The following is a 21819-nucleotide window of genomic DNA, read 5'->3' on the forward strand; positions in this document are numbered from 1 at the left end:
TTCGCGTAAAACAACACACAAAACTAGTATACAAACAAAACGTGAATTTGAAATGAAACTAATGTATGACGTAAAAAGATTTTTATTACTTATCTAATTCGTTAATATTGCAACAATGTGGAATGTATAAAGAACAAGCAAAATTAAATGTATAATAAAGAGATTAAAATTAATAGTGCGATAAAAATGTGCTATAAATTTCATAATACTTAAATAAAATGTAGACAAAATTGTGATGTTTAATAAAACTGATGCATGGAAGAATGTGTAGTGACTAGAGCTAAAACCAAATTTCAATTAACAATTTAATATAATTTTTAAATGCGTGAAGGAACTTAATTAAGCTGCCATATAATTATTGAACAACCAAAGTGTTAAACTATTTCTAACTTCATTGTACTTTACACTGAACAGAAATTATACCCTAGTTTGTCTTTTACACAACTATCGATCAATGATGAAAAACTATCGTACATATTATATTTTGTTAGTAAAAAAACAAATCACAACCTTTAAAAATATATTTGCTAAAATTAATTCAATTAAGTACATAACAGCTTGTAATATTGGTTATTGTTATTTGAACTTCGATAGTGACAAAATAAACTAGTTCTAATTAATACGTACAATCGATAGTCATGCATCACATTTACGAAATAAATGAGTCTGATTTTCTAGTGGCGAATCACACAAGTGGCATGCATATCACAAAACGAATTACCAATCGAACATCTTAAACGTATTAATACTAAAACTTAGTAAGATTGTGATGTTAAATGAATCATTTTAATTAAAACAGATCATTACAAATTAAAATTTAGAAATTATTCGCCACATCAATAAAACAAACTGCGCATTCAACAAACACACTGACATTCTTATTGAGTTCAGTCAACGACAATCGTCTATGCAATTTAGAAAATATATTTCACTTAACTTAATCTAACGAGAACACATTTCTAGTCTGATTTTAATACTTATAACGATGGCTTCACAACTTCAATATTAATTAAAAATCTTAAACACATCTAAGCTCTGTATTTATTATCAAATTCATTAAGTATACATCATTAAGTGATTAAATTTCTAATCGTAAGGTATATTTCATTGTAAAACTATCTACATGGCTCACGATTGTGCTTACAAAAAAAAAAAACGAAAATAACACATTAATAAAATAGTGAAGATTCTGAGATTCTGGTTTAAGATAATTACGAAAGACTATTGTCTGATTCATTATTATTATTAAGTTAAGTACCTACAGTTAAGTTAAAAGTTCAACATACAGTCGGCTTGAAATATATTATTCGTATTCTCAGCAGTTAATATTTAGGCACTAAAAACATCTGCATGTCTTTATTATTGTGTCAATAAATCATTTGGATACGTCGACAGTACTAAACCGGCTGTAAATAAAATGTATAGTCAGGACCAAAAATAATTCACACATTTAATCTACGTGTACTCTAATCCCGGGTCATACCTTCGTAACTCTCGACTATACAACAAAAAGCATCATTAGACTCGCTTAAAAACTAGTATGTGTTTACACACAAAAATAATATAAAAATATGGTTGTGATGCCTCACAGGCGGTTCAGGAATAGGCAATATGACCATTGACTATTAATTTCGAGATATCATCGCTGTAAAAATGTTGAATAATATCTAGAATGCTGGATCACATTAACAAAATTCGTGTTTAATAATTAATTATAATAGGGATGAGAACACCGTTAATAAAATTCCAAGACATTTGACACCTTAAGGGCATTTAAAAACATTAAAGTGCTAAAATTAAACTACTTACTACTTCGGAGATAATATAATAGCTGACGGAATATTTACAAAAAAAATCATTAAGGTAGGTAGTTCATAAAAAGCGATGTCTACATCCCTATTATATGACAGAGGCGCGGCTCCGCGCATGAGGTTCTGACGCGTCAAGTACCGTTGACATGGCAAGCGTGCTGGACATAGGTTCTGCCGCGCGAACCAATCGCTCGTGGCTGCCGGACAGTTGCCCGAACTTAAAACTGCGGCGGAGACTCGAGCGAATACTCTTTGCTGAGTCGCTTTTTCGAACGAACGACCGTCTGAGGTAGTCTCTAGTTAGAGATAAAGAGTTCCTGGACGTCGACGAGCGAGCCCGACTGTTCCGGGAGTCGGTTTCATCGGTGATGGTGATGGAAGGCGCGGTGAAGACCCCGCTGTATTCTGGTGGCTGAGATTCCAACGAAATTTGCCGCTCGCGGTCTACGCTTTCGCTCAGCGTGATTGGTATTTGTGATGTATCTTCTGTTAGTGATTGAGTGTGGGATGAGGTTATTCTGAAAATAATGTTTGGGTTACTAAATATGCGCCGTAAATCGCTTTACCATTTGTTCTATACCTACATGTTTTTTTTATTTTTTATAGCTTGAAAATATCTTAGACCTCCGTGGTTCTACCAGTCTGGCTCAAGTAGCGACGGAGAAGGCGAGGCTGTTCTTGAATAAAAAAGGAATATTTTCGAACTGCGAAAAAGCAAACTTTCTTAAAATCCAGCTTTGAAAAGTTTCTCGTGATGATGTTGAGCAGATAGGTTCCAAAAGAAGACGAACAGAACAGAAGACGGCGAGGCTGTTTTTGAAGTGTCTTCTTCACGTAGAAAACGAATTGATCTTAGTGTCTTTTTCGTGTTATCAAAGTCCAGTCTGCTTACCTCAAGCTCCGAAAGGTAAAATAGTGTTGAGCGCCCGTGGCATTAAACTAAAAGGGGGTGTATATACATTTCTGGTTGCGACGTGCGTGGGAGATAAGGAAGTGTACCATTATACGGAAAATAAATAATTCTTACCTTCTCAAGGTCCGGAAGCTACTCCTGATAGTATTAGCAGGAGCGCCCCATGAAGTTGGAAGGCCGGGGCATGTACTTGGCGGGTCTGGCGCAGACGTTCTTGAGAAAAAGTGGACTTTTTGAACCACACAGTGCCTTTACCTCTACAAATCCAGTTGAAATCCAGCTTAGCTTCTCAAAGGGCGGAAGCTTTTCCTGAAGGTCTGAGCAAGCGGGTTCTCGTGGCAACAACGGGAGAGTAGGAATATTTACTTTTTGAGAAAAAGGGGTTTTTTGACAAGTACATCTTACCTTCTCAAGGTTCTAGAAGCTCCTCCTAATAGTATTGAGCAGGCGCGCCCCCGTAGCTGTAGAATACGAAGGCGGGAGCGTGTACTTGGGCGGCGTTCTCGTGAAAAAGGGTTCTTATTGACAGTGCCAATGAAGTGTGCCTGTATCTCACTATGGGAGCCTAAAATCTAGCTTTGCTTACATTCTCAAGGTCTGAAAGCTTCTCCTAATAGCGCTCCCGTGGCGCTAGAGTAAGAAGACAGGAGCGTGAATTGAGCGTTGGGTCGGGCGCGATTGTTCTTGTCTTGCCTTTCTCTCCTAAGAACGCCTAGTATTCTTACCTTCTCAAGGTCCGGAAGCTTCTAATAGTATTGAGCAGGCGCGCCCCCGTAGCGGTAGAATACGAAGGCTTGGCGCGTACTTGGGCGACAGGTCGGGCGCGATTGTTCTTGTCTTGCCTTTCTCTCCTAAGAACGCCTAGTATTCTTACCTTCTCAAGGTCCTGAAGCTCCTCCTAATAGTATTGAGCAGGCGCGCCCCAGTGGCGGTAGAATACGAAGGCAGGGGCGTGTACTTGAGCGGCGTTCTTGTGAAAAAGGGTTCTATGGGAGCCTAAAATCTAGCTTTGCTTACCTTCTCAAGGTCCGGAAGCTTCTCCTAATAGTATTGAGCAGGCGCGCCCCCGTAGCAGTAGAATACGAAGGCGGGGGCGTGTACTTGGGCGGTGGGTCGGGCGGGGCCCCACGGGCGGCAACTTTTTAGCTGACTCGTGCACGACAGTTTCTGGCTTCTTGGCAGAGACAACGAAATGTGCTCTAGTATCTAAGGAAACCTGAAATCCCGCTTACCTTTAACGTTTGGAAGCTTCTCATGGTTTACTGCAGTCTGGCTCAAGGTGCGACGAAGAAAGAAGAAGGACAGCCCCATCTCGAGAAATATGGTTTTCGTGACAGAAAGAAAGTGTGCCTTTTTCTCTTGTAAAGAAACTTACCTATTCAAGGTCCGGAAGTTTTCCTAATGGTGTTTAGCAGACGCGCCCTGGAGTAGGAAGACAGGGGCGTTTATTTGAGCGGCGAGCGGGCGCGACCGTTTTTGTCTTGACATAGACAAAGAAGTGTGCCTTCATCTCTCGTAAGGAAACTCTTACCTTCAAGAGGTCTGGAAGCTTCTGATGATGTTGGCAGGTGGGTTCCCGTTCCGACTACAGTGAAGGGTAGGGCTGTTCTTGAGAAAAAGGGGTTTTTTGACAAGTAAATCTTACCTTCTCAAGGTCCGGAAGCTCCTCCTAATAGTATTGAACAGGCGCGCCCCAGTAGCAGTAGAATACGAAGGCGGAGGCGTATACTTTGTGGCTAATAGTGACAACAAAGTGTGATTTCTTCTCTCATAAGGAAACTCTTACCTTCTCAAGGTCCGGAAGCTTCTCCTAATAGTATTGAGCAGGCGCGCCCCAGTGGCGGTAGAATACGAAGGCGGGGGCGTGTACTTTATGGCTGACAGAGTGCCTTTTTCTGCTGACAGAGACAATGAAGTGTGCCTTGTTCTCTCTATCCTGAATGAAGTCTTAAATCCAGCTTACCTTCTCAAGGTCCGGAAGCTCCTCCTAATAGTATTGAGCAGGCGCGCTCCCGTAGCAGTAGAATACGAAGGCGGGGGCGTGTACTTGGGCGGCATTCTCGTGAAAAAGGGTTCTTATTGACAGGGACAATGAAATGTGCCTGTATCCCACTATGGGAGCCTAAAATGTAGCTTTGTTTACCTTCTCAAAGTCCGGAGGCTCCTCATGGTGTTGAGCAGACGAGCCCTTGCGGCGACGATAGAACCATTCTTGAAAAGAAGGTCTTGAGAAAACCAAGTGTGCCTTTTTCACTAGGGCTTACCTTCTCAAGGTCCGGAAGCTCCTCCTAATAGTATTGAGCAGGCGCGCCCCCGTAGCGGTAGAATACGAAGGCAGGGGCGTGTACTTGGGCGGCGTTCTCGTGAAAAAGGGTTCTATGGGAGCCTCAAATCTAGCTTTGCTTACCTTCTCAAGGTCCGGAAGCTTCTCCTAATAGTATTGAGCAGGCGCGCCCCCGTAGCAGTAGAATACGAAGGCGGGGGCGTGTACTCGGGCGGCAAGTCGGGCGCGATTGTTCTTGTCTTGCCTTTCTCTCCTACGAACGTCTAGTATTCTTACCTTCTCAAGGTCCGGAAGCTCCTCCTAATAGTATTGAGCAGGCGCGCCCCCGTAGCGGTAGAATACGAAGGCGGGGGCGTGTACTTGGGCGGCGTTCTCGTGAAAAAGGGTTCTTATTGACAAGGACAATGAAGTGTGCCTGTATCTCACTATGGGAGCCTCAAATCTAGCTTTGCTTACCTTCTCAAAGTTCGGAGGCTCATCATGGTGTTGAGCAGATGAGCCCTTGCGGCGACGATAGAACCATTCTTGAAAAGAAGGTCTTGAGAAAACCAAGTGTGCCTTTTTCACTAGGGCTTACCTTCTCAAGGTCCGGAAGCTCCTCCTAATAGTATTGAGCAGGCGCGCCCCCGTGGCGGTAGAATACGAAGGCGGGGGCGTGTATTTGGGCGGCGGGTCGGGCGCGATTGTTCTTGTCTTGCCTTTCTCTCCTAAGAACGCCTAGTATTCTTACCTTCTCAAGGTCCGGAAGCTCCTCCGAATAGTATTGAGCAGGCGCGCCCCCGTAGCAGTAGAATACGAAGGCGGGGGCGTGTACTTGGGCGGCGGGTCGAGCGCGGGCGTTCTCGTGAAAAAGGGTTCTTATTGACAAGGACAATGAAGTGTGCCTGTATCTCACTACGGGAGCCTCAAATCTAGCTTTGTTTACCTTCTCAAAGTCGTTGAGCAGACGAGCCCTTGCGGCGACGATAGACCCATTCTTGAAAAGAAGGTCTTGAGAAAACCAAGTGTGCCTTTTTCACTAGGGCTTACCTTCTCAAGGTCCGGAAGCTCCTCCTAATAGTATTGAGCAGGCGCGCCCCAGTGGCGGTAGAATACGAAGGCGGGGGCGTGTACTTGGGCGGCGGATCGGGCGCGGGCGCGGCGCCGTCCCCACGGGCGGCAACTTTTTAGCTGACTCGTGCAAGACCGTTTCTGTCTTCTTGGCAGAGACAACGAAATGTGTTAGTATCTAAGGAAACCTGAAATCCAGCTTACCTTCTCAAGGTCCTGAAGCTTCTCCTAATAGTATTGAGCAGACGCGCCCCCGTAGCAGTAGAATACGAAGGCGGTGGCGTGTACTTGGGCGGCGGATCGGGCGCGGGCGCGGCGCGGGCCGGCCGCGGCCCCACGGGCGGCGGGCTGGTGTCCGCGCCCATACGAGGCCGGTATAGGTTTTGGATGCGCTGGGGACGTGCGACGGTTAGGGTAGACTTTGGACACAAAAACTAAGTTTGCATCACAACATTAAAGGCAACATCAATAGGGATGTGTTTCCTGGGTAAAAAAGCAAGAGTTTTAAATTTTTAATTAGTCCGTCAGTTAGCTTATCAAAAACTACTCGACACGTATTTTTCACTTTTTAAAACTAATGAAAATGTAAAGAGATAAAGCGTGCCAAAGTTCTAAAAAAAGGCCCGTGACGTCAGAGAGTGCGTAAAAGTGCAGCACTTTGTGATGTTTTTTTTTTTTTTCAATTAAAATCAATTATTTGTTTGATTGACAATTAAAAATATACGTGTCGAATATTTTTTTATATTAAAATTGACGGACTAACAAATTTTTTTTAGGAAACTAGCCTATTGTTCTTTGGTGATGGTGGACTTAGGACCGGTTTCCACCAAAAGCGGAGAAGTGCCGGGCCATAATTTTTTTCTATAAAATTTGACGCGGCGCAGAGCGGTGAAGAGAAATGGAAATAATGATGTCTGATTGGTTATTCAAAACACTTCTCCGCTCTGCTGCGCCTTGGTGGAAACCGGGCCTTAATTTTTTTTTAATATAGGACCAAAGAGATAAAATATAATTTACTTTGTAAGAGTGGGCGTTTAGAGCAAACATTCTCTCGGGGTTCGCAACCAAAACAAGGGACAGCCAACAAATCTCTCTCACTCTCACTTTACTCATAACATAGTTTACTATTATAAAAACTTACCAATTCTTCCGTGCAATTACTAGTTCCAAAATCCTAGCAGCATAAAATTAAAAAGAGTTTACAGCAAGCAACTAAGTTAGTAATTTAAAAGTTAGAAACAAATAGCTAATAGATCATATTGTAGTAACTAATCAAAGTAAGAAAAGTACAGAAAGAGATAGGTAGATTTCAGACCAGGCCATATCTTAATATGCATTACAAGTGGTAGCGCATTTTCTTACATAACTTTTCAATTCCTATCATTGGAGGTCCGAAAATATTTCTCATACAATTTGATACCATAATGATCATTCTTCATAAAAAATTTAAAACCTACATATTTAAAAACATAATCATTGATATTCATAATATCACTAATCATACACTTAGTTTTTACTAATATTTGTTTTCATATATTTTTCTATACTAATGATCGAAACTCATAATCATTCGAATAAATAACTATAATATTCATAAATGTGATGTATCCTAATATTTGTTTTCATAAAGTACAATGTTCATTTATGGCCTGGCGTGGACAAGCTGCTAATGAAAATATGAATTTGCCAAAAATTTTTAATTAATTTTTAAAGTATTCACTTAGTGTAACTTTGTATCAATGTGCCTTTATAAAAATCCAATTTAAATAGTACTTTATGTGATAATTACAACTTCCTGTCTTTAACACTCATTTCAGTGTTGCCAAAATGAATCTTATCGGTAAGAATCGATTCATATCGATTGTTGTTCGACTATGACAATTATTATTTTTTAAATACGTATTCATTAAAATGACATTTATAAAACCTTTTTAATATTCTAATAACACTACCAAAAATATTTATAACTAAATGAAACCTTATTTCACACACACCTTATTATACACCTTATTTCGAGTCATCAAAAAATATAATCGATTTTTATATCGATTATTTTTATTCATCACCACATTATTAGCATGGCAACACTGAAAATATTGTCACAGCTGTTATCTGTCATTCGCTTTGTTTTGAATTTTTCATCGTGAGTGTTGTTTAGTTCTCAAAACCAAGTCTTTGCCAAAATAAAAGCAGAAGAGTGTTGTATAAGTTTCCCTTTTGACGTCTTTATTTTTTTGACCATGGTCCTCGATGCTTCCTTTCCCGATGACCCTGGCATACTCTCGAACTACGAATCTCACTCAACCAATGACCAATGGCTCACTTTCGGACATCGAACCTTGCCTAAACGCCGACCACGGCTTACGTATGGACTCCGACCCGAGCCCCAATGTTAACCCCAGCCCGATTTTGGATAATGCAACTAGCAATTCCTCAATGTCATGAGGAACCTATGATATGTATCAATTGTATAGCTGACATGATGCAGAGGAGGCGACATAGCCTAGAGCTTATTAAGTTCAGTTGGTTATAATGTCAGTGGATGACTCCTCAGCTGGTAAGTTATTGAATGAGCGTGTGGACTTGTTGAATACCTTTTACAATGTATTTGATCAACTACCTTTACCGTAGATTACCATAATCCTAATAAAACTTTTTTTTTAGATTGATAACAGCAGTGTATGTTGTCACTCATGTTGGACCGTGGCCACGGTGTGGCTCTGCACCAATCAAGGACAAATAATATTTCAAATGAAGAAGCAACCACTAGCACTGGTCACAGTTAACGTGGATTGTCTTTATTACAAATACGTTCCATAGACTGCATATTAACACTGAAAGAGAATCACATATTCGAAAATAATGTAATAATGGAACAGATTTCACCTCGTCAAGTAAGTTTTTTTATAATTATTTTTTATATTTTATTAAAGACATTGGCTTGATATATTTGAACAAAGTGTATATTTTTTTCTATACAAATACTTCTTACTGATAGATAAAAATTGACATCACATCTCAATATCTTAAAGAATGAATTTTGGATGATACCATAATTAATTTCTTTGTTTCAGCTGCGGGGATCTGACCAAATATGTAATTCTTAAGTGGCAGTGAGCTGATCGAGCTGCTACACATGCTGTGGAGCCCCAACAAACACATGATGGGACGAGGATTCATTTGCCCTGATATTGGCCGAATAACAGTAGGTTGCTGTGCTCATGTTATGACAATTTTGTGGTTTTTGAGCTGGGCAAGGTATCAGGAACATGTATTTCCACCTGCCTAGTTCCTAGACAATATTTTATTGACCCATGAGTCAGATTAAAATAATAATAATAATAATAATTGTAATAAACCTGATATTGTGGTGGTTGACCGATCCCAACGTCGGGCAGTGCTCGTTGACATCACCATCCCGCATGACGAAAACCTCGTGAAGGCCGAGAAGGAAAAACAAAGCAAATACCTTGACTTGGCCCACGAGGTGACCGCCATGTGGGATGTTGACTCGACGATCATTGTCCCGATAGTTGTCTCGGCAAACGGGCTAATAGCGAAGAGCTTCGACCAACATCTAAAGAAGCTCTCGCTAGATGGTTGGCTCAAGGGTCAGATTCAAAAGACGGTGATCCTCAGCACGGCACGCATTGTCCGGAGGTTCCTCAGCCTGTGACCCTGACCACCGGTAGTTTGGGCCTTGCTCCGCTGCCAGCGGGTTAACTATTTTTAAGATTTTTGTTTTTATAATGTATTTTTATTTTTTGATAATTACATTGTAAAAAGAAAAAATTAAAAATAAGAAAGAAAATTAATAAAGGAGATAATAATAAAAAATGGTGTTTTATTTTGCTTCTAACCTTTCTAGTCAAAAATCAAAAAAAAGCAAAAAAAAATGTTTAAAGGACTTGGATACAAAATGATATTTATATTCTGTTTCTTACTGGTATAGACTATTTAATAAATAACAAATTACATGCTGTAATGTCTGTCCACCTCAGGCCAAAGGTCCCATACTAAGTGGGCATAACCCTTTATTACTCATAAGTGTATTTATCCATATTATTGAAAATCATGATGTCTATATTCGTATTAAATCGTATTTTAACATTAAATTAATTTGAAATGGTCCAAAACAGGCAATATTTTGTGCCACAAAACTAACGTGACAGAAACGAATCGCTGCAAAACCGACTCCACGTAGTCTTGTCTGCCCTACCCCTAGAGTGTAATTTAAAAGCCGGAGGCGCGGAGGGAGGGCAGCCCTCGCCCGCTGTAACGAGGCTCAGGCGCCCGGGTGAGCTGAAGCGGCTGAGGCTGCGGAAGCAAGCGTGGGTGCCTGAGCCTCGTTACGCAAGGGCGGGAGGGCTGCACATCCCGCAGCGCCGGAGACGAGGAGATACCAATGCATGCTGCATGCTCTGCATGCTTATCTACTCTATTAAATTATATATGATTTTTTTAAAGATACGAGTATGTCTGTTATAAAGTAAATTATTCTGAACAACAACATTATGAGTTGAAGTATGTTCTTAGTAACAACATTATTAATTAAAACAATATGATCAATGAATGTTATGAAAAAAAAAGATCTGAAAATAAAAATTATGTACTTTAAATGGTTCTTAGTAGTAACAGCATTGATAAAAAAATTATGATTACTAACTGTTATGAGCTCCGATGGTAGTAATAAAAATGTATGAATAAAAAAAGTATGAAAAATAAAATTATGAAGAGAGATTATTATGAACACAAATCGGTAGTAAGACAAAGAATAGGATTTAGAATTTTATGTGAGCCAATATAGAACCATTACAAGTTAGTACCAGCCTAAATACATGAAGTAAAATTTGCAGGATTTTCAAATGTGCGAGATTATTTCAATATTCATTTCTCTCACTCTCATAAGAGACAAACAAGCATTGAATCTCACCTCTAGTATATCTGGGGGTCCTTTGTTCATGTAGCGCCATGTTTGTACGAATGCGGCTACGGGGATCAGCAGTAGAGATCCTTGTTGTAACGCTACGGCAAGTTGACGGGTCCATATCGGCCAATATCTATAAGAAAAAACATGATTGTTAACATTCTGACTTCGGGTTTACTTTTGGCTTAATTAAAAGTATTATTTCTCAGTCTATTTACCATAATATATGAACAAGAAATCATGCAGAACTTACCCAGCTTGTTTTCGCCAGCTGTAGAGTTGACGCTGTTGCCCTACTCGGAAATCCATGACGCAGATGGTCTGAAAATAAATTAAAAAGTAATAAAAACTGTAACTTAATATTTTAAATTCTCGCTAAAGTATAGCACCGCGACCACGACGTCTGGCGAGTAGCGCGCCGAACTAAGTTGCGCGCTACGGCGCCACGACATAATCTTATCGTCGATTTTAGGGCGACTTTAAAATGTATGGGCTTATCGTCTAATATCCATAAAATGCCATACATCATCATCATTTCAGCCACAGGACCTCCCCCAATGACTTCCACATCGCACGGTTGGTAGCGGCCTGCATCCAGCGCCTTCCTGCTACCTTTATCAGGTCGTCGGTCCACCTTGTGGGTGGACGTCCCACGCTGCATTTTCCATACAAAACGATGCAATTATACGCATCTTAGGCTACTTTACAGCGATACTCACGCACAATAACACCGGCAGCACCACAGTCCACGTGAAGCTCAGTAGCGCGGCGAGCGTGGCCGACAATCTGTTCCGAGACGAGTATAGCGCCGCGACCACGACGTCGGGCGAGTAGCGCGTAGACTACATCTGGCGGCGATACTTACGCATAACAACACTGGCAGCACCACAGTCCACGTGAAGCTCAGTAGCGCGGCGAGCGTGGCCGACAGTCGGTGCGGGACGAGTATAGCGCCGCGACCACGACCTCGGGCGAGTAGCGTGTGGACCACAACCACAAGTATAGCAGCGATACTTACGCACAGTAACACAGGCAGCACCACAGTCCACGTGAAGCTCAGTAGCGCGGCGAGCGTGGCCGACAGTCGGTTGCGGGACGAGTATAGCGCCGCGACCACGACGTCGGGCGAGTAGCGTGTGGACCACAACCACAAGTCTAGCAGCGATACTCACGCACAATAACACCGGCAGCACCACAGTCCACGTGAAGCTCAGTAGCGCGGCGAGCGTGGCCGACAGTCGGTTGCGGGACGAGTATAGCGCCGCGACCACGACCTCGAGCGAGTAGCGTGTGGACTACATCTGGCGGCGATACTTACGCATAACAACACTGGCAGCACCACAGTCCACGTGAAGCTCAGTAGCGCGGCGAGCGTGGCCGACAGTCGGTTGCGGGACGAGTATAGCGCCGCGACCACGACCTCGAGCGAGTAGCGTGTGGACTACATCTGGCGGCGATACTTACGCATAACAACACTGGCAGCACCACAGTCCACGTGAAGCTCAGTAGCGCGGCGAGCGTGGCCGACAGTCGGTTGCGGGACGAGTATAGCGCCGCGACCACGACCTCGAGCGAGTAGCGTGTGGACTACATCTGGCGGCGATACTTACGCATAACAACACTGGCAGCACCACAGTCCACGTGAAGCTTAGTAGCGCGGCGAGCGTGGCCGACAGTCTGTTCCGAGACGAGTATTGCGCCGCCACCACGACATCTGGCGAGTAGTGCGTGGACCACAACCACAAGTCTAGCAGCGATACTCACGCACAATAACACTGGCAGCACCACAGTCCACGTGAAGCTCAGTAGCGCGGCGAGCGTGGCCGACAGTCGGTTGCGGGACGAGTATAGCGCCGCGACCACGACCTCGGGCGAGTAGCGTGTGGACCACAACCACAAGTCTAGCAGCGATACTCACGCACAATAACACCGGCAGCACCACAGTCCACGTGAAGCTCAGTAGCGCGGCGAGCGTGGCCGACAGTCGGTTGCGGGACGAGTATAGCGCCGCGACTTCGAGCGAGTAGCGTGTGGACTACATCTGGCGGCGATACTCACGCACAATAACACCGGCAGCACCACAGTCCACGTGAAGCTCAGTAGCGCGGCGAGCGTGGCCGACAATCTGTTCCGAGACGAGTATAGCGCCGCGACCACGACCTCGGGCGAGTAGCGTGTGGACCACAACCACAAGTCTAGCAGCGATACTCACGCACAATAACACCGGCAGCACCACAGTCCACGTGAAGCTCAGTAGCGCGGCGAGCGTGGCCGACAATCTGTTCCGAGACGAGTATAGCGCCGCGACCACGACGTCGGGAGAATAGGGACGGCCACGGACCACGAATACGCCGCAAACCAGCGCGATGTGGATCACGCATTGCCACCACGAGCCGGTCCACACGTAGTCTATAAAGTGGACTATCTTTATGCCAGCCTGTGGACAAAGAATTTGCTTATCAAAGGCAATATGATCGCTTATCAAGAACCAGTATTTGACTCATCATTGGGTCATCCATTTACAGATGTAAAGAGTTTATTTTAAGGTGATCCCTCACTGGGAGTTTTCATGTGTAATGTAACATTATAGATTCGACTTTAAGCATTACATTACATTATAAATTTGATTATGTGAGCATACACATGTGAATTAGTTGATATAATTACACATTGTATCATTACAAGGTGCGCGCTGTAATGGTCGGTTCTCCTCCTTCATTGATTTATACTCGTTTAGTATCATTATAAAGTGCACGCTGTAATGGCCGGTTTTCCTCCCTCACTGATGTAACTCGAATATGTAACGTTACATTTCACACGGACCTTCAAGATAGCCAAATAGAATGGAACTCACAAGTTTCAACAAATATAAACTCACATCAGTGCTGATCAGCAATCCCATAGCCAGTCCAAATACGCAGCTCAGAAACGTGATAGTAGTTTCCCAAACCCGCAGCGCGTGCGCATTGATGGCCATAACGCCTGTGATGACGCAGTGCCATATTGCAAGTTGCTGCGCGATGCCGAACATTATCAGGATGAAGTAGAAGATCACCGCCCATGCTGGGGACAGCTGAAACAGGAATTGAAATTCTAAGGGCCTACGTGTCTAGGCGCAGACTACACTTTTAGTTGGGCCCAATTCAAATTATGAAGAATCGGCTGATACCAAATCGGTATAAATAAAGGCTGATTTACACGTATTAAGTAGTTACATGTACAATAGGGATGTTTTCTGGGTCAAAAAGCAAGAGTTTTAATTAGTCCGTCAGTTAACTTATCAAAAAATACTCTACACGTATTTTTCACTTTTTCAAACTAATGAAAATTTAAAGGGATAAAGCGCGCCAAAGTTCATAAGAAGAGGCCCGTGACGTCAATGCTTGCATAAAAGTGCCGCACGTTGTGACGTCGCACCATAACTATGTAATTATTTGTTAGATTGACAAATAAAAATATATGTGTCCAATATTTTTTGATATTAAACATGACGGACTAAAAAAATTTTTTTACTAAACTAGCCTATTGTACATACTGTTTAACAGCCCGATTAAACTATCGGCCAACTAAAAGTCTTGGCTAATGCCACGCAGTGTGGCGCGAATTTTTTTATAACTTTGGGAATAATTTTAATACTAGCATAACACTAAAATAGTTTATTTGGTTTACAATTAATATCACATTTTCCAAGTGATCCTTATCACAATCTAGCTGGCGTTGGATTGAAGTCCAAAGGGAGCCAATATTTATCAATGTTTTGAAATCAATTTAAATAATATTAATAAATGCATTGTTCTATAATGCAAAGCGCCAAGCAGTAAGTTTAAATGTACATTTGCAGCATTAAGGCGATTATCACACTGCACCGCGCTCCGCCGCGGTACGCGGGACGACAGATTTAATCATTATATGCAAGTACCTCAGTTTGTATAGAAAACACGCGCGGCACAACACACTGACAACGTGTTTGCGGGCGGGATTCGTATTTCGTTATTATGTCGCCACGCGGACCGCGGCGGAGCGCGGTGCAGTGTGATAATCGCCTAATTAATACTCAGGTTGTCTGAAATATTAACCTGAAGTTGTTTATAGCCACTCGCTGTATGCATTTGAGCCTCTGGCACACTACTATGCGAGTTCTGCGTTACGTTTCGATATGTTAACAGCCATTTTTTAATTTAAAGCTACTTTTAAATTAAAATTAAATCCTGTTGTCATATCATAATTATATGATATTACACATACACATAATGAAGGAATTACTACGTCATGTCAATTTGTATGGAAACGTGATAATCGCCTAATTAATACTCAGGTTGTCTGAAATATTAACCTAAAGTTGTTTATAGCCACTCGCTGTATGCATTTGAGCCTCTGGCACACTACTATGCGAGTTCTGCGTTACGTTTCGAAATGTTAACAGCCATTTTTTAATTTAAAGCTACTTTTAAATTAAAATTAAATCCTGTTGTCTTATCATATGATATTACACATACACATTTAATTGTATGGAAACGTTATATGGCGCCATATTATAAACTCGAGCTGTGCATCACAGGCTTTACCGCTAGATATCAGATTACCAGCTAATTACGTTCGTATTAACAAACTGGACTCATAATTTTGATCGCAGGTATATCGGTTAATTGAATTAAAATGATACTACGAAGAGATCATTATTTGTGTATTTTGTGATACTTAAAGAAGATCACGAGAAGAACACAACTTGTCTCACAGATGGAGAAGCTTAGTGACAATGGTATGCTACGTTAAAAGAAAATGCAGTCAAATAAAGACTAACCCCCTTACTAATAAAAAGTTACACAGTTGTTGAACACTGTTTTAAAATGACATTTCCATACTGAACGTCACTTTAAAACACTGTTCAACGAGCGTGTAAGTTTTATTAGTAAGGGGGTAAATACCGTGCTATGTCGCTAAATTCGCAGATGAGATATTAATTAGTAAACTAGTCGTAACGTGAGTGTAGAGAGATATTACACAAATTATAATTATACGAAACGAATTCTAGATCCGTTTATTAATAGCCATAATTATGTTTGACACGCTCGCGTGACGGTATTTAAAGCGGCAATTTACTACAAAACGTGTTTTAACAATACCAGGTGCGTTAGAGAGGAAACTGGTTACGGTAAGAAGTAGTTATCTATTTGATATGTATTATGTATATTAAAGACGAGTCACATTATTTTCATAGACGTCTCACTTATAATCTACATAATTATGTTAAACTTCTGTTCTGTTATAGTGTATGTATAAAATCGCTGGCTTTATTATTGCTCAATCTCATGTTAAACTAAGGTGTTTAGCAATTATATTATTATTCTTCTTCTAATTTTTTGGTTACTTCATTTTTAGGCAAGCCGCCAATGACAACAATTTCAATAATATCTTTTTGTTTCTAAATGAATACTCACAACGTTAGCGGGCAACACTGCAAGCGTAGCCGGCACGACCTGTGTTGCCAGCTGCAGCGGTTGCCACCCGCTGATCGTTCTAGCGGTGTTGCCATTCTTCCACACTGTCACCCCGACCAAGCTGCTATAGTGGCCCATGTAGCGTACTGGCGTTGAAACCACGTTCCCTGGCATTGGTTCCGACATCGGCCACAAAAACTGCGATGATTTAACCGTTTCTGCAAAACAAATATCGGAAATAAAAGATCCGTATCGAAAATAAGGGATTAGGAATTTACTTAGTATGTTATACCACCTAACGACTGCAACTTCATACACTAACATCAGGTAAGACGATGATAATGAATAATTATGAGAATTTGAACAAAATTCATGATACGAGTTCAAATTAATACTATACTAATGCACATAGTTTGTAAAACAATTAGAAATACTTCGTAAAAAAGAAATCTAATCAAGTAATCGTAATTAATCATTTTTTCAACATAACAATGGACGCGAAAAAACTAGCGCATACTTTTTCATTTAGCTTTAACATGTCATTTGTAATTGCGCATTTTTACCCTCATTTTTCAAGCAAAATTGTACTGTAAAAGTGAATAAATTGTGTATAATTTACCATAACTGCCAGGTATGTAAACGTAGCCGTAGTTCTTCAATATTTGCACACAAGTGTTCGCGAGGAATGCACCCAACAACAGAACGGCGAAGGTGAAGGCCACGATGCACGCGCTCTCCTTTTGCAGCATAGAACTAGTCTTGTTCTTGGCATTTTTGTGCGATGTTAACTGCATTATACACGCTCCTAATAACCCCCAAGTTAAGAATATCTCTTGAGCCGCCGCTGCCCAACTCTGTAAAATTTGAACCGTAAAGTCAAACAGAAAACGTTCAATTTTCCTTAAAAACATGTGTTCGAAATACTTACGTTACTGTTGATAAAGAATTCACTCCACTCGGTCTCAGAGAAAATATTTGTCACAGTATCGTACGGAATGAGCGTAAGTAATTTCGTGCATAACACAAGCGTGCCGCATATGGGCAAAAATATCAGCATGTAAACAGCCTGAAACAATTCAAGGTAATGTAATAAATAAAACATAATATGCGATCTTACATTACGGTACGATTTACGTAGTACTTATAATATATTATGACATGTTTACGTGAGTACGGATAATAAATTATTAAATTAAATCAATAATATAATCTTTGTTAACAATTGAAAATCAATTCAACCGTTTAATGTCGATTGCGCGATTCTTGATCACAAATTATACTCAAGCTGTAATTTTTCGTTGATTACGATGCCACAGAACAGACAGATACATGTGTGAAACATGTTTCATAAAGAATTTATTTTTCCATCCAGGGTAAAAAAAGTGAAAGAGAACAAAAACCACTTCATTAGACTTTGTTCGTTTAGTTAGACAATAAGTAACTAATGAATTGTTTATACTACACTAACAACTGCAATATACACAGCATTTACCTTTCCATATGACCGCAACCCTTTGCTGAGCGAGACGAATACAATCATCCACACTACAGCTAAATTGAATGCGACTTGAAACTTTATTGAGCCGAAATTCGAGGTATTGGACCCGATGTTTCTTTGTAGCACCTCCCCTTGGAAATACTGCGGCAAAGACTCCTGTATCTTGAATGTGCCGTTTTTTGTGCCAGGCTCTGTAATTGTACGAGGAATCAATCAGTAAACTTGCATCTGTATCTGGGTCGGCAAAAAGTAATTGTTTAGATGGAACGACCTTCACGACTACACTTCCGTTAATCAAGTTTGATATCGACATTTTTTCATCAATAGACACGGACGGAAGTTGAATAATTAATGCACTCACCTTCTAAACTGTAATCGTGTGGGAGTGCCCATTTGTATTTGTCATCTGACGTAATAAAAGAGTCTCTGAAGTACACGAATATCCACGACAGTCCTATTATGCTATAGACGCCCAATACTGCTTGTATGATGAGCAATGACACCCCAACTCCTTGAAATATGGGCGATATTCTCCACATATCCACAGGGCCCGACTCTAGTACTTGGCCCAAACATAAGTATAATGTGAATAGTGGTATGCCAATCAATAATGATAATACAAAAAACTGTATTATAAAGCTCGCTGAAAAAGACGATCAATATTATTTAGAGTAAAACAAAAATAATTTTATCAAGTGCATACTTTTATCACTTATTCTTACCTCCGAAATGAACACTGAGAATGGCAAACCTTGAAATATTAAATATGCCTACAGTGCAGCTAAGACATGCCAGCATAGCGCTCATGCTGTGAGGCCACACTCCAAAAGGAGGTTCATCAGTCTCATCAATTCTGTAAAAGTTAGTAAATGTTAATTAATTTTAAGGAGAATCTTTATTACTCATTATACCTACTTCGTGCGTTATGATTCATAGGGCAATTTAATCGCAATTTTAGTGACACCAAATGACGCAAGCATCAAAAATTTCCTAAGGTGACTTTACCTCTCATCATTCAGACCAGCAGCAAGATGATTTGACGACGGAATAGCGGCCAATGAATCTATCGAGGAGCTAGATGTGCTAGTGCTCCTGGCCGTGCTTCGAGCCGTATTGCGGCCGGTCCAGTCCCCCGTGGTGACGTCACTCTCTCCCGGCGACGGCAGCGAAAGAGTCCTGTTCATCAGCAGCGCCCTTCGACCCACGATCAAAGGGCCCGAGCTCCCATCAGCGCTCAAGTTAGCGGCCGTCACTTGCAACTGTATAGGTGCGCTAGTCGGCCGCACATTCACATGATGCTCCAAAAACAAAATAACTGGCAGTGTCAACGGCTCGCACGACTCCTGCGCCGAGATCGCAGGCAAAACTATTGGATCCAATCTTCTCATGGAATTACGCACATTATTATTTGCTGCACTAGTTCTTTCCAATGACGACACCAAAGCTTGCCTGTTACTACCAGACAACTCTGAGAAGCTTTTGGACCTACCAAAACTGGTGAAGCTTGGTCTTTCATTGGTACTTTGTGTAAAATCTAGATCTTCTAACAGAGGGGCTGAAGGAGTGAGACCATGCTGTGCTACTACGACTTGGGTATTGTCTTCTATAGAGCTCTGCCCCTCGGAGACATCCGACAGTTCTTCTTGATTACCAATAACCTCTTTGATTTTGCAAATCAGATCTTCCTCATCACTATCAAATGATTTGGTGCCATCATCCAGACAAGCCAGTAAAGATTTATCCAGGACTTCATCCAAATCGTTTAAAATATCCATAAATTGGCACAGAGCTGTTGCTTGAAACTCCTCATCATTGATGTCACTGGTTGTTTGTGAAGAAAAGTTTGAATCGGATTTGTAGCATTCAGGTATTGTTTTCTGCAAGTCTTCTTTGAGGTCCTCATCATCTGAGGTTTTGTCTAGGTCGTCACTGCTATCGTTACTCTCGAAAATGCTGCTAGAAGCATCACTGTCTGCGCTGCTCCCTGGTAGATTTTCTCTTTGCTCATACCTACCGTCATTTACTACTTCCATTTTTATTGCATGACCTAAGTCATAGCCAGCTCTTTTTGGAGATAACCCTGCAACAATGGGATCCCAGATCACTCACAAACTATTCTCCACAACTATTATAACACACTTGTTTATTGTTGACACTGATGGAATACATACAAAAATATTTTTTTGTTACAATTTTCCACAGCTTGTTCATACTAATGGGCAACTCAAAACCGTATGCTTACATATGAATTGTCTCACTAATAAGGCTAATTACAGCAACACCCGTGAATGACGGACAAATATTAACATGGTAATGCAAACTTCATGGTAAACATGAGTAACTGAATGATTTGTTGCTTAAAACAGATATGAATCTTACTCACCCATAACTAAAGATTAATATTGTATGACAAAATGATTTCACAGCATAAACTGTACTAACACAGAGATTAATGAAAGACGACAAAAGTTAAAAAATATTATATCACATCACACTGTAGGTATGTAAATCCATTGATGTCCTTACTTAGTGTTAAAAAAGTATAAACAATAAATTATAGGACAATCAACATATCAGTGGTAACAATTAAAATAGTGCTTTCAATGCTTCTGTAAAAAAGACCGTCTTTAATATTAATTCATTTAGCTCTTAAGTATTTTGAATTTTATCAATGTATGTTTGTACAGGCAGTATAATATGTAAGTAGACCACATTTTAACAATTAAATTTTCATGTAAAAGGTTTAGTTTTCGAAATTGAATTGAATCATTTCAAATAAATGACTCACCTCAGTTATGTGTGGTCAAGATTTCATTGTCAATTTAATCAGAATTCAGTCAATTAAGTATCAATTAGGTAATTTCTTATCAATCAATCAAGATAGGGCACAGATGCAACAAGTGCAATATAAATAAATACCTCGAAATGTTGCTGATAACCCCAAGATAAATGATAATATTATCTTTTATTACATCATCAGATTTCATAAAATATATTTTGCCATAAAAGAAAAATTGCTACCTACATTATTTAATCATGAATCTTTCCAAAAATGTTTCAAGGAAAAACCACTTCAAACATCTTCTAAAGTCTCTGACATAAAGATCATAAGCATTATTAGAAATACATTGAAACTATCTAATTATTTTATTTTTTTTGAAATTATTAAGTTACAGCATGTTTATAAATCTATAACTAAAAAAGTAAATGTTTTATAAATTGTTTTACTTTCACAACTCAAAATAATAATTCATATTCATTCATAACCAAATCATTTTAGACTACCAATCTTTTTAAGTTTTAAAAACATGTTACAATAAACAATCACTTTTGAAGATACCTCCTGAGTGTTTATTATAACAGTTTTTTCTTTAGATTCGATTAATTATGCATGTTTAATGAAGAAATTTTAAAAAAATAAAACGTTTTTAATAAGACTTACCTGATTTCCTGGCTTTTTCTAAGAAAAGCTAATGAATGTGAAATTAACGAAGACACACTCAAACTTAATTCACTTGACACAAGCACATCATTCCACGATAAAATGTTAACAAATCGACTTTTGTCGAACAATTAACTATGTGATTCGAATTCATTTGTTTTAAATTGTGATGATGATCGATAAATCTAAACTTAAAACTAAAATCGCGACCTCGGATTGTATGGTCGTCAAAAAATGGTCGTAAAAGTATGTATCATGTTCCTTTGAATCCTAAATAGTCTTTATCAGTGTCTCAGAAGACTTCAGGTAACTTGCGAAATGTTTAAAGAGACCTCATTTACTGTGATTGTAGAACTTTTATGATGAAAAAGAACAGAACTTTTGACATTTTTGAGATTTGACAAGTGACAGCTAGCTACACCTGAAGTATTGCTAGCAACAAAAAATATTTTTAAT

The 21819-nt window shown here is 40.3% G+C and overlaps 1 protein-coding gene and 1 long non-coding RNA gene across 2 annotated transcripts; one reads left to right on the plus strand and one right to left on the minus strand.

Moving 5' to 3' along the window:
• Positions 1–66: 66 nt before the first annotated feature.
• Positions 67–21738, minus strand: LOC135075991 (sodium-dependent transporter bedraggled). Its single transcript, XM_063970438.1, has 15 exons — positions 21364–21738; positions 18927–20001; positions 18644–18774; positions 18283–18564; positions 17916–18112; positions 17352–17489; positions 17043–17277; positions 16424–16641; positions 13864–14058; positions 13044–13422; positions 12750–12898; positions 11239–11306; positions 10992–11118; positions 6263–6450; positions 67–2329 (listed from the first exon to the last, which is right to left on the minus strand). Exons 2-15 carry the CDS (start codon positions 19952–19954, stop codon positions 1900–1902), a joined length of 3765 nt encoding a protein of 1254 aa, XP_063826508.1. The 5' UTR covers positions 19955–20001; positions 21364–21738; the 3' UTR covers positions 67–1899.
• LOC135076269 (uncharacterized) lies at positions 7954–9857 on the plus strand. Its single transcript, XR_010258231.1, has 2 exons — positions 7954–8952; positions 9133–9857. It is a non-coding gene; the product is annotated as an uncharacterized LOC135076269 (long non-coding RNA).
• Positions 21739–21819: the final 81 nt, after the last annotated feature.

Source organism: Ostrinia nubilalis, chromosome 11, assembly GCF_963855985.1.
Source record: "Ostrinia nubilalis chromosome 11, ilOstNubi1.1, whole genome shotgun sequence".
Lineage (NCBI taxonomy): Eukaryota > Metazoa > Arthropoda > Insecta > Lepidoptera > Crambidae > Ostrinia > Ostrinia nubilalis.